The 12,595-nt window shown below is 37.2% G+C and overlaps 1 protein-coding gene across 1 annotated transcript in view; it reads right to left on the minus strand.

Moving 5' to 3' along the window:
- Positions 1 to 12,595, minus strand: part of CSMD3 (CUB and Sushi multiple domains 3) — a 615,639-nt gene that overhangs the window by 134,642 nt on the left and 468,402 nt on the right. The window contains 4 exon segments of the mRNA XM_070748648.1: positions 173 to 382; positions 2,900 to 3,016; positions 3,638 to 3,707; positions 5,490 to 5,608. Coding sequence (XP_070604749.1) covers positions 173 to 382; positions 2,900 to 3,016; positions 3,638 to 3,707; positions 5,490 to 5,608 — 516 coding nt within the window.

Below are 12,595 nucleotides of genomic sequence, written 5' to 3' on the forward strand. Positions count from 1 at the left end.
CACTTTATTTTATCCTATGATTTCCTTAAATGAAATCACTGTGAACCAAAGACTAAAACAAGCCGTTCTTTACATTTCTATAGCTTCTTGCCATTTTTAATAATGTGCTTTGCATTTAAATATTATGAAAATTTATAACAACAACAAAAAAAGGTTATAGGTCATCACACACCTTGATACATAATATGAAATCCTTGTTTGTTCTGAGAATAATCGCTATGAAAATATAAGCTGGTTTCGTGCGTTGTACTGAAAAGGGAAGAAGGTAGCTGAGTTCCGCTGAGTCTACCAATTGCGGTGCTAACATCGGGTGATCCACTTCTAACTTCCAGGTAATCATGGATTGTCTCCGTTGAAAAGTTCACAAATTGCAAGTGCACACCTGAAAATATTGTTGTTGTTGTTTTAAATCAATAGGATAAAATCTAACATTGTAATATTAATACAAACAGTCTTTGATTTACATCCATTCAAAGTTACGACACTGAAAAAGTGACTTATGACCATTTTTCACACTTTCACACTTTCACCCTGCAGTATTCTCATAGAGAGGTGATCAAAATTCTGAAGCCTGGCAACTGACTCATATTTACGATGGTTGCAGTGTTCCAGGATCATGTGATCCCCTTTTGTGATCTTCTGACAAGCAAAGTCAAATGGGGAAACCACATTCTCTTAACAACCAAGGTGCTAACTTGACAACTTCACTGCTTCACTTAACAACTCTAGGAAAACAGGATGTAAAATGGAACAAACTCCCTTAACCAATGGCTTTAAGTTGAGGACTACCTATGCTATAATCCAGGAAGATACTCCACTATTAGAATAGACGACCAAATAGAATTTCTGTTTGTTTTCAATATATGAGGCATTCGAATATTTGTAGCTCAGGGTTGAACTAGGGGTTTTTGAAATGTACCAAATATCAAATTAAAACAAAACAAAACAAAAGTCCTTTAATATGAAGCAATGCCGCAAGCAATGTTTTATTGTCTTGGAGCTTTGTATCTTCAGAAAAGCTCTACTAACCAAATGTATCTGACTTTGAAAGTACACAACTTGTCTACTGCCAAAGCCAACCCCAGTAGCCAATAAGCCCCAGATACCTATTGGATCATCCAATGTAGAATAACTCCTTCCCTTCCAAGATCCAGGTTGTGTTCCCCCACCTCAAACTACATAAAGCAGAAGAGTAAAAATACCCTAGCCAGAGCTGAACTGGCACACCAAAGTAGAGAGAGGACCATTAATGTTCAATGTCTATGGAGATTCTCAGTCATCCAGCTCATAGTTGTCCCAAAGGTGCTTTTTTAAGAGGCAACTGGACTTTCTGGTTTTTCTTTGAAGATGTTTCTTTGAAGAAGCAACACATCTTCAAAGACAAATCAGAAAGTCCAGTTGCTTCTTGAAAAAGTACCTTTAAGTATTCCACCTGAACTGAGCACAAAGCCATTCACTTTTGTCAAACTGTCTAAAATTCCACAATGCCTGATTTAGCAAGCATGCCTTAATAGTTTTTCCTGAAACTGACTGTGGGAAAAAAAAACTTTTCAATCTAGGCTTCAGAGCTACCCACGTCACTGTTTCACAACATCAGTTGCTTTAAGGTGTGTAGACTTTCTGGCTGGGGAATTCTAGGAGTTGAAGTCTATTCATTTTAAAGTTTTTCAAGGTTGTAAAACAGATCTAAGTATATCCAATTGTCCATAGTGTATCAAATAATAGTGGAGTATATATGCCTATGGGTTAATCCAGTAGGGCATTTCCAATATTGTTATATTCAAATTATTCAAAATTTTTAATGTAGCATTATTTATTAATTAATTAATTGGATTCATATTATTGTTTTGTTTTTTGTATATGCTGTGAGCCACCCCGAGACCTCGGAGAGGGGCGGCATATAAATCCAAATAAATAAATTCCACTTTCTGATACACCTGACTGTTAGGGAAAATTGTTCTCAATGCCTATAAATCTCCTTGAAATGAGCAGACAAAACATAAAACTGGATGCTAGAAATAATTTCAGCATAAATTCATGTTCAACTGGATGCTACAAACAATTTCAGCATAAATTCATGTTCAAACCATGCATGGTGAGAAGACATAACTTGGTAAATAGAGTATAGTTGCTATGCCTAGTTTTAAATGAGGATCACATTTAAAATCTTACAAAATCATATAAAACCTTTGCCAGACCAATTCTCAAATACAGCTCATCTGCCTGGAATTCACACTGTATAATGGACATTAATACAATTGAATGAGTCCAGAGGCATTTCACGAGAAGAGTACTCCACTCCTCTGTTTGCAATAGAATACCTTGTGCCATCACTGCCCATCAGGCTTAAAAATTTGGACCTGGACAACCTAGAACTATGCCACCTATGGTCAGACCTAAGCTTAGTACACAAAATTGTTTGCTACAATGTCCTACTTTTAATGACTACTTCAGCTTCAACCCCAACAATACATGGGGAAAGCAAAAATACAAAGTCAAAGTAAACTGCTCGATTGCAGAAAATACAATTTCAGCAACAGAGTGTCAGCATCTGGAATATACTACCTGACTCTATTGTTATATCCTCAAATCCCCAAAGCTTTAACCTAAAACTGTCTACTGTGGACCTCACTCCATTCCTAAGAGGTCTTTAAGTGGGCATGCATAAGCGCACCCGCATACCTAACATCCCTGTAACATTTCCCCATTACTTGTACACATTTCTTATACATATATTTTATCTGTTTATACTTATATGTTTATATGTTATGTTCATATTTATAATTGTTTTTTTCATAGATGCTTGACAACCTAAAATAAATGAATAAAAATAAAGAATAAATAAATATTTAATAGGACCTCACTTCTGCTAAATGGTAGTAAATGGAATAAGACATACCAAAACCAACAGGAAGCTTGATAGTCCATGTACAATCCAAACTACTGGGATAATTCCCGGGAAATCCTGGGCTAAGGATCACACCACTGAAGTCTGACATGGAACCACCACATTGTGCTACAAATGAGAGAGGAGGGGGGGGGGAACTTCATTTAAACTATATTCTCTTTTCCTGGTTGTGTAGAATTCAGTTTTCAAAATTCTGAGAGCTCTGGCTTGGAATTCTTGGAGCTGAAGTCCACATATTTCAAAATGGTCAAATTGTTTTTTTAAAAATGCACACAAAAGAATGTTTTTTTCCCTACTAGGCAATTATTTACATTAATACATTTTATTTGAGTGTCTTCAGAGAGCAGTGTTTATAGTTTCTTACTCTTTTGATGCAAATTTAGCCACAAACCCTATCTCCTCTGCACAACTGTCACATAGGTAGAAAAGGAAGTGGAAAATGAAAAAGCATAACAGGAAAAGGGGTTGAAATACTGAATAGAGCACTCTCTACTCTTTATTACATTATAGAGTCCCTTTGTATTTCATAATGTATCAAACTTGAGTCACCACAATGCTTTTATTTATGTTTGGAAAAAGCATAACTATTTAAAAATGCAATGTATTCTGTTCACATCGTGAAACTCCCTCCGTCCTGACACCATAAAACTCCCAATAAATCTCCAATATCTGCTTAGTTGTCCCATATTCTTTTGTTTTTAAAGTGTATACAGTATTTGAAAAATATACCTAAGCAAATTGGAATAGGATAATTCCATCTTCTAACTGGTCCAGGCATGCAGGTGATATGCGAATGTCCCTATAAAATGACAAAACATTTTAAAATTATCAAAGTAACAGTTCTGTTCTACCTTTTATTATGCATAACAAAAAAAATGGCATCCTAATTTGCATACTGAGATGTAAACCTGGGAGCCAAACTGTCTGCCGAGGTCTCATTAGCATGGCAGATTATGGTCTGGTTTGCTGTAACAACATTAGCAAGTCGTTGGCATAAAAATCTCCATTGGATGCCTCCTATGTTTCCAAATTCTGGTCTTGCTATCTAGGGAGCTGATTGCATAGACAATGTTGCTTTACTGAACTTTAACATATATGCCAAATGGCAAAGAATAAAGCTAGTGATGGTGCAGAACTGATGGAATATGGCAAGTGTAATCATGGAGTATAATGAGAAATATTTTCTTAGCTATCATTTGGACAACTGATCAGATGGTCTTCTGTGAATCATGTAAAATATGATTTTCACATTCCAAACTATTTCACTTAGGGATATGGAAACAACAATCATGCAGTAATCTTAATTAAAACAAATCAAAACCATATATAGAAATAGAACTAGTTATAGAATGTAGAATAACAGAGTTGGAAAAGACTTTGGAGGTCTTCTAGTCCAACCTTCTGCTTAGGAAGGAAACCCTATACCATTTCAGACAAGTGGCTCTCCAGTCCCTTCTTAAACACTTACATCATTGGAGCATTCACAACTAGTGGAGGCAAGTTGTTCCACTTGATTAATTGTTCTGCCAGGAATTTTCTCCTTAGTTCTAGGTTCCTTCTAGCCTTGATTAGTTTCTACCCATTGCTTATTTTCCCACCCTCAGGTACTTTGGAGAAATGTTTGTCTTCCTCTTCTTTGTGGCAGCCCCTAAGATACTTTAATACTGCTATCATGTCTTCCTTAGTCTTTCTTTTAATTAAACTAGACATACCCAGTTCATGCAACTATTCTTCATATGTTTTAGCCTCCAGTCCTCTAATTATCTTTGTTGCTCTTCTTTGTACTCTTTATAGAGTCTCAATATTTTTTTTACATCGTGGTTATCAAGTACAATATTCCACATTTGGCCTTACCAATGAATTATAAAATGGTATTAACACCCCACATGATCTTGATTTTATTACAATATTGATTCTATTGAAATCTTGATTCTATTAAAACCTTGATGATTTCCAACAAGGTATGTCAGAAGCTCCAACAAGTAATGTTTTGGTGAATATGTTGGGTATGCTGATGGCTTTAACTTTGTGACAAAGAGAAATGTTTTGAATTGGTAGATGATACATTGATAGATAGAAGATAGAGAGATAGATCAATCAATTGATAGCTTGATAGATCGATAGATGGAAGATCGATAGATAGATAGATAGATAGATAGATACTGTATATAGATAGATAGATAGATAGATAGACAGACAGATAGATAAAGAATAGACAAACAGACATAGAAAAAAATAAATATGAACATAAAACTATTTTAGTAGATCCCTTATTTCTTTTTTCCCTGTACCTATATTCTACACATTGTGGTTCTCTATGTTTTTCTGCCCTAAATGCTACTGGTATTTACAAAGATTCATGACATTGTCACAACTGTGTCTTAAAACAACTGTGTCTATGAGTAAGTAACCTTTCACGTGTTTTGGGTCCAACAATATTTTGAAGGAGTCATGGTAACTTCCAGAAAATTCAATCTTTATCAATTTGTATATTTTCCTTTCAAATAATAGCTTTGTTTTGAGATAGGTTACAGAAACAATAACATATTATAATACATCTGAATTTGAAAAAAAAATCTACCTGGAGAGAATATCCTTGGTCACACTGGAACGAAACGACATCTCCCACCACGTATCTATCGCCAATCTTAATTCCACTATTTGGGATCTGAGGTTCAGGGCAGGAGTCCAAACCTATAGCTGCGGAAAGTTAAAAAACTTAACAATGACAAAATAAATGTATCCTTTGTTAGCAGATTCTGATATAAAAATAGAACATTAACAAAGTTCACGTACTTTGAATCAGCAACACAATAATAAAGAATTATTGAAAAGTGTCTACTTTCTAGAAACTTCACAAGTCTTAAAGGTTTGACAGACTATTCTCAAAATTAGCAGACTACAAATACAGTGATACCTTGTCTTACAAACTTAATTGGTTCCGGGACAAGATTCTTAAGGTGAAAAGTTTGTAAGACAAAACAATGTTTCCCGTAGAAATCAATGGAAAAGTGTTTAATGCATGCAAGCCCAAAATTCACCCCTTTTGCCAGCCAAAGTGCCCATTTTTGCGCTGCTGGGATTGCCCTGAGGCTCCCCTCCTTGGGAAACCCCACCTCTGGACTTCCGTTGCCAGAGAAGCGCCTGTTTTTGCGCTGCTGGGACTCCCCTGCTAGCATTCCCCTGCAGCATCACAAAAACATGGAAGTCCAGAGGTGGGGTTTCCCATGGAGGGGAGCCTCAGGGGAATCCCAGCAGTGCAAAAACGGGTGCTTCGCTGGCAAAGGAAGTCCAGAGGCGGAGCATCCCAGCGGCAGTGGTGGGTTTGTAAGGTGAAAACAGTTTGTAAGAAGAGGCAAAAAAATCTTAAATCCCAGGTTTGTATCTCGAAAAGTTTGTATGACGAGGCGTTTGTAAGATGAGGTATCACTGTATATCTTTCAGAGACTTCAAAATCCATGAACAAAATCCACGTTCATGATACTGGCTTGGAAAAGTGAAAGGGGCAAAATATACAACAATGGACAAATAAGAAGACTAATTACCATCTGCACCTAAGTAGAGTTGAAATATGATTTATTTTTTTACAAATTATGAATTTCAAGAAAAGTTTGAAACTCCTTGAGAAAAAGCATAATTATGATGTTCTAATAGAACAGTATGAAAATAAAGTACAGGTTGTCCTTGACTTGTGGCCCTTTGTTTAACAATAGCTCAGAGTGACAACATATTGAAAAAAATGATATGATCTGCACTCCTACTTATGACCATTGTATCATCCCCATGAAAACAATTCAGCCACTTGTATTTCAACTGTACCTCCAAAAAAGCTCCTTCTAGAGAAGACAGTTTTATAAAGACTTGTTCACAGATAAATAAATAAAACATCCTGGATTTTAAAAATGTGTTTCAAAAATCCACATATTATGTGGCAAACCTTTCACTGAACTATATAAACTATTTTTATATTACCATGTTCAAAGTCCTTTCCAGGTAAGCTGAACAATATAAACGTTTAAAATACAGTAAGCAAGGATAGAACATCAAGTATTAAATATGAACAAAAGAAAGCTTTTCTAAATTTGGAGCCAAATAAAACTCAACAGCCAACAAGTAGCTTGCAGAGGCTGAAAGCTTTTCAAAAGTAAGTTTTACAACATTTCCAGTAGGCTGGAAGAGAAAAACAGTTTCCCATGTCAACAGAAAGCTGAATCCAAAGCTTTGGAGCAACTATAGTCAAAGTCTGTTGACAGTTTGTCTCATATGAAGCTGAAAGAGATCTGAATACTTCCCCATAACTGGGACTGAGGTTTAAAGGGAAAAGCTGGTCTCTTGAAGACTCAGATTGGTCTAACACCTGACAACTTCAAATATCAACCAACAAATGCTCTACCCTCCACATCGGCAAAAAGAATCCAAACCATACATACGAACTGAATAAACAATCTCTCACTGCTAACCCACACTCAGTAAAACACCTTGGAATACTAATATTGAATGACGTAAGTGCTAAAGCCCACTGCAACAATATCGCCAAAAAAGCTTCTAGAGTTGTTAACCTGATCCTACGCAGCTTCTGCTCAGGCAATCTCACACTACTCACAAGAGCATACAAAACTTTTGCCAGACCCATCCTGGACTACTGCTCATCTGTCTGGAACCCATACCACATCTCAGACATCAATACCCTTGAAAATGTCCAAAGATATGCCCTTCACTCCTCCACTCGAAACAGAATATCCTACAAAAATAGACTAACAATCCTGGGCCTAGAAAGACTAGAACTACGGCGCCTAAAACACGATTTGAGTATTGCCCACAAGATCATATGCTGCAACGTCCTACCGGTCAATGACTACTTCAGCTTCAACCGCAACAACACAAGAGCATGCAACAGATTCAAACTTAATACGAACTTGACTGTAAAAAATATTATTTCAACAATCGAGTTATCGAAGCGTGGAATTCATTACCGGACTCAATTGTGTCAACCCCTAATCCCCAACATTTCTCCCTTAGACTCTCCACGATTGACCTCTCCAGGTTCCTAAGAGGCCAGTAAGGGGCATACATAAGTGCACTGGTGTGCCTTTCGTCCCCTGTCCAATTGTCTTTCCTTTCTTTCACCTATCATATATATTCTCTTCCTTTCATATATCCTCTCCTCTAAGTTCACTTTTACCCTTATATATATTACCACATGTCTATTTTTCTTCCTATGTATTTGTGTATTGGACAAATGAATAAATGAATAAATGAATAAATAAATCTGAGATCACAAGTAATATCAGAAACAAAAGAGGAACGCTCTGAGACTCAGAGATGGCCTATGTGTTGACATTCAGTCTAAGCACAGATATTCTTGCCTTTAAAGAGCCCTCAAAAAATAAGTCAGTCCCATCATTAGAAACAGAAAAGTCATTTGTTCATCTTTCCAACACAGAAAGATGAATGGGCTTGTCCAGTTGGGAATAATCTCTATAGGTCATACAATCTTTTTTTCTCCAATCAGTAATATTAATTATATTGTTCAAGTAGAGCATCCAGTTTGTTTTTCAAATTTATGTTGATGATTCATATATAATTTATTGTTTAATAAACAAGAGAGAGTGTATGCACAGTAAAGAATCCAGTTAATCATATTAGATTCATTTATTAACTGTATAAATGTTGAGAGAGAGAGAGAGAGAGAGAGAGAGAGAGAGAGAGAGAGAGAGAGAGAGAAGTAGGGTGGAAATAATGTGTTTGTTGTTTTATAATTGTCTCCCTTCCTTCAAACCTATAGAACAAGATGAAGGATCACTCTTTTCTCATCCATGTAGTAATGAGTTAACTTTAAAATGAAGTATTTAATAACAATAAACTGAAGCGGAATTATGAAATAACTATATAAGACTAACTATGGAAAGTAAATGAGTTAAGTCATATGAATAACTGCATAAAATTTGATAAGACACACTTAAGGCCAGGATAGCCAAGAGAGAAATAAGATTTTTCTCTCCTCTTAAATGGTGTTGTTTTTGTCTTTGTTTGTTTTGTTTTTTGTTCTGTTTTTGTCCTTTTATGTTGACTTGCTTGCTTGTTATTGCTACTACAGTGTTCCCTCACTTTTCGCGGGGGATGCGTTTTGAGACCGCTCGCGAAAGTTGAATTTCCGCAAAGTAAATGCGGAAGTAAATACACTATTTTTGGCTATGAACAGTATCACAAGCCTTCCCTTAACACTTTAAACCCCTAAATTGCAATTTTCCATTCCCTTAGCAACCATTCAGATTATTACTCACCATGTTTCTTTATTAAAGTTTATTAAAAAAAAAATTATTAAAGGCAGACGGAAGTTTGGCGATGACATATGACGTCATCGGGTGGGAAAAACCGTGGTATAGGGAAAAAATCCGCGAAGTTTTTTTTAATTAATATTTTTGAAAAACCGTGGTATAGCCGTTTCGCGAAGTTCGAACCCGCGAAAATCGAGGGACCACTGTACTTGCATGACTTTTATATTGCAAGTTATTTTTGTAAATTCAAATAAAAATATTTTAAAAAAGAACAAGATGATGGATTATTAGAATTAATTCTGAAGAAAAATTGAATTTGGTATATTAATGTCATTAAATAAAGCCATAAAATAAAGTAAAATAAAAATAGCCACATATTTTAGGGAATAAAGTAATGATTATCATCATTATATTACCTAATTATCATTTAGCTTCCTGTTTAAATGTCTAAAGGTACAGGTAGATCAGGGGTGTCAAACTCAAGGCCTGTGGGTGGATGTGGTCCACAGGATGTTTAAATATGCAGGGCTGGCCTGGAAACAGAAAAGAACAGGCCCTTGGTACCTCTGGCAATCAAAATGGGACACACAGGATTTGCACACAGCCCTCCTCTACCCCGTTTTGGCTGGTACAGTGCTGCAGGAGGCTGTCCAGGCCAACAACATGCACCCCATTTTTCCCAGCAGGGTGCTGTAAGACACATCCATCCCATCTTCCGCCTTTTCCCTGGCCAGCCCACAGAGAACTATAATGCTGATACAGCCCTTGAAGAAATCCAGTTTGATGCCCCTGAGGTACATTCTGTCCTATGAAATTAATTGATAATTTTATAAAATGATTTCCATATATTACCATAATACATGTAGCCATTAACTTACAACCATTCATTTAGTGACCATTTGAGGTTACAATGGCACTAAAAAAAGTGACATCACTGTTTTTCATACTTATGACTGTTGGAGCTTCCACATTGTAGTCTAAGTTATTTATTTATTTATTTATTTATTTATTTATTTATTTATTTATTTATTTATTTATTTATTTATTTATTTATTTATTATTTAGATTTGTATGCCGCCCCTCTCCAAGGATTTGGGGTTGATTACTATAAAAAAGACAATGTGAACATTTTAATCCAATTAAATTAAAACTAATCACCAATAATATTAAAATCAATCATTACCATTCACACAACAAACAAACATTACATTTGTCGGCCTGGGGGTAGAATCTAATAGCCCCAAACCTGGCAGCAAAGATGAGTCTTAAGACTCTTGCAGAAGGCAAGGAGGGTGGGGGCAGTGAAAATCCCTGGGGGAGTTGATTCCAGAGAGCCAGAGCCCCCATAGAGAAAGCTCTTCCTCAGGCCCCGCCAAGTGACATTGTCTAGTTGATAGGACCTGGAGAAGGCCGACTCTGTGGGACCTGACCGGTCGCTGGGACTCATGTGGCAGGAAGTAGGTCTAACCACTATTGCAATCCTTCATCAAATCTGGGACCATATAAATTGAGCAATTGACAAAATTAGAAATGAGTGGATAAGCCACATGGGAAAGTAAAGGGAAATTATCAAAACCATTAAAAATCGAAAGTTAGAATATTTTGGACATGTGATGTGACACCCGGAGAGAAAGATTGAAGGCAAATGAGGAGCATACAGAAGAACATTATGGTTTCAAAATCTAAGGGACTGGTTTGAAAAGTTAGCAGCAAATTTTTGTGCATGTGTTGAAAAAAAAATAGGATCACCAACATGATCGCCAATGTCCAAAGACAGATATAGGACAAGAAATCGAGCAATTTTACTAATATCACGAAAGACATTAATTCCCTATTTAACTTTTCAAAAACAAACTATCTCTTGGTTCTAAATAGCTCTGCTATGGAAAATCCCCTTGTTCTGTTGAGATCTTTTGCCTGGGGATTTAAATAAAGTGTCTGAAGCCAAAGAAACTGCTAAATATTGTTTGTCAGATGAAACACAGGACACCATCTTACACACACACACACACACAGAAAATGGAAATATTAAGAGTCATGGATCATGTTTCTGCCACATCTCATATACAAAGAATTGAATAATCCCCAAACATGTACAAACTATTCTGCCCCCCCAAGAGGTATGTTCCTCCCAGTTCAGACCAGTTTGCCCAAACCCACTGATGATGTCATGATGGCATCATGATAACGGCACGGAACTGAATCAGTTGGTGCCAGTTTGTGGAAGCTGCCATCTTTTTTAAAAAAAAATGGGGGTGAAATTTTTTATTTTTTTCTTCTGCACATGCACAAAAGCTGAGTTTCCAGCATTGCACATATATCATCATCTTGTTTTTTACTTTAAAAAAATCTGATTTTTTGCTACTGTGCATGTACCCATGAAGTATGGCCATGCAGTGTGGGAGGAAGTAAACTGGCTTCGAGGTAAATTAGAACCCACCCCTGCTCCCCCCTAGTATACAGAGCAAACTTTATCTAGTGTGACTTTTTGAGACTGAGATAAGAGTTTTGAATGATTTGCTATCCCATCCACTAGAACAGAGGTCCCCAACCTTTTTTGCACCAGGGACCGGCTTTAAGCTAGACCAGTTTTCCATGGCCCGGTGGGGGGGGGGAGCTAGCTGTCAGCGGCGCCGTAAAAGGGGCGATCAAGAGAGGAATGGGTGAATGAATGGACGGAGGGTGGGAAGGAAGGAAGGAAAGAGGGAAGGGACAGGAACAGAAGAAGGGTGCAAAGGAAGCAAGGAAAGGTGTGAAAGGGGAGAGTAAGAGAGGAAGGAGTGAAAGAAGGGAATGAGAGAGGAAAGAAGGGAGGAAGGAAAGGGAAAGCAAGAAATGGAGGGAGGAAAGGAAGGAAGGAAAGAAAGAAAGAAGGGGGAAGGGACAGGAACAGAGGAAGGAAGGAAGGAAACTTATGAAAGGGGAGAGTAAGGGAAGAAGGTAGGAAGGAGAAAGAAAAGAAGAAATAGAGGAAGGGAAGGTAAAAGAGAGAAAGAAAAAGAGCAAGAAAGAAAGCAAGAAAGAGAAAGAAAGAAAGAAAGAAAGGCAACTTCAAAGAAAGGCTCACTGAGCATCTCTCACTCTCTCTCTCTTTCTATCCCTCTTTCTTTCTCTTCCTTTCTCTCTCTCCTCTTCCTTTATCTCCTCTCTCTCTCCCTCTCTCTTTCTCTCCCCCCTCTCTCCCCTTTCCCTCTCTCTTTCTCTCTCTCCCTCTCTTGCTATCTCTCCCCCCTTTCCCTCTCTCTTTCTCTCTCTCCCTCTCTTGCTATCTCTCCCCCCTCTCCCTCTCTCTTTCTCCCTCTCCCTCTCTTTCTCTCTCTCTCCCCCTCTTTCTCTCTCTTCTTCTCACTTTCTCTCTCTTGTTTTCTTTCTGTCTCTTTTGCTTTCTCTCTCTCTCACTCTTTCTTGT

Source organism: Erythrolamprus reginae, chromosome 3, assembly GCF_031021105.1.
Source record: "Erythrolamprus reginae isolate rEryReg1 chromosome 3, rEryReg1.hap1, whole genome shotgun sequence".
Classification (NCBI taxonomy): Eukaryota; Metazoa; Chordata; class Lepidosauria; order Squamata; family Dipsadidae; genus Erythrolamprus; species Erythrolamprus reginae.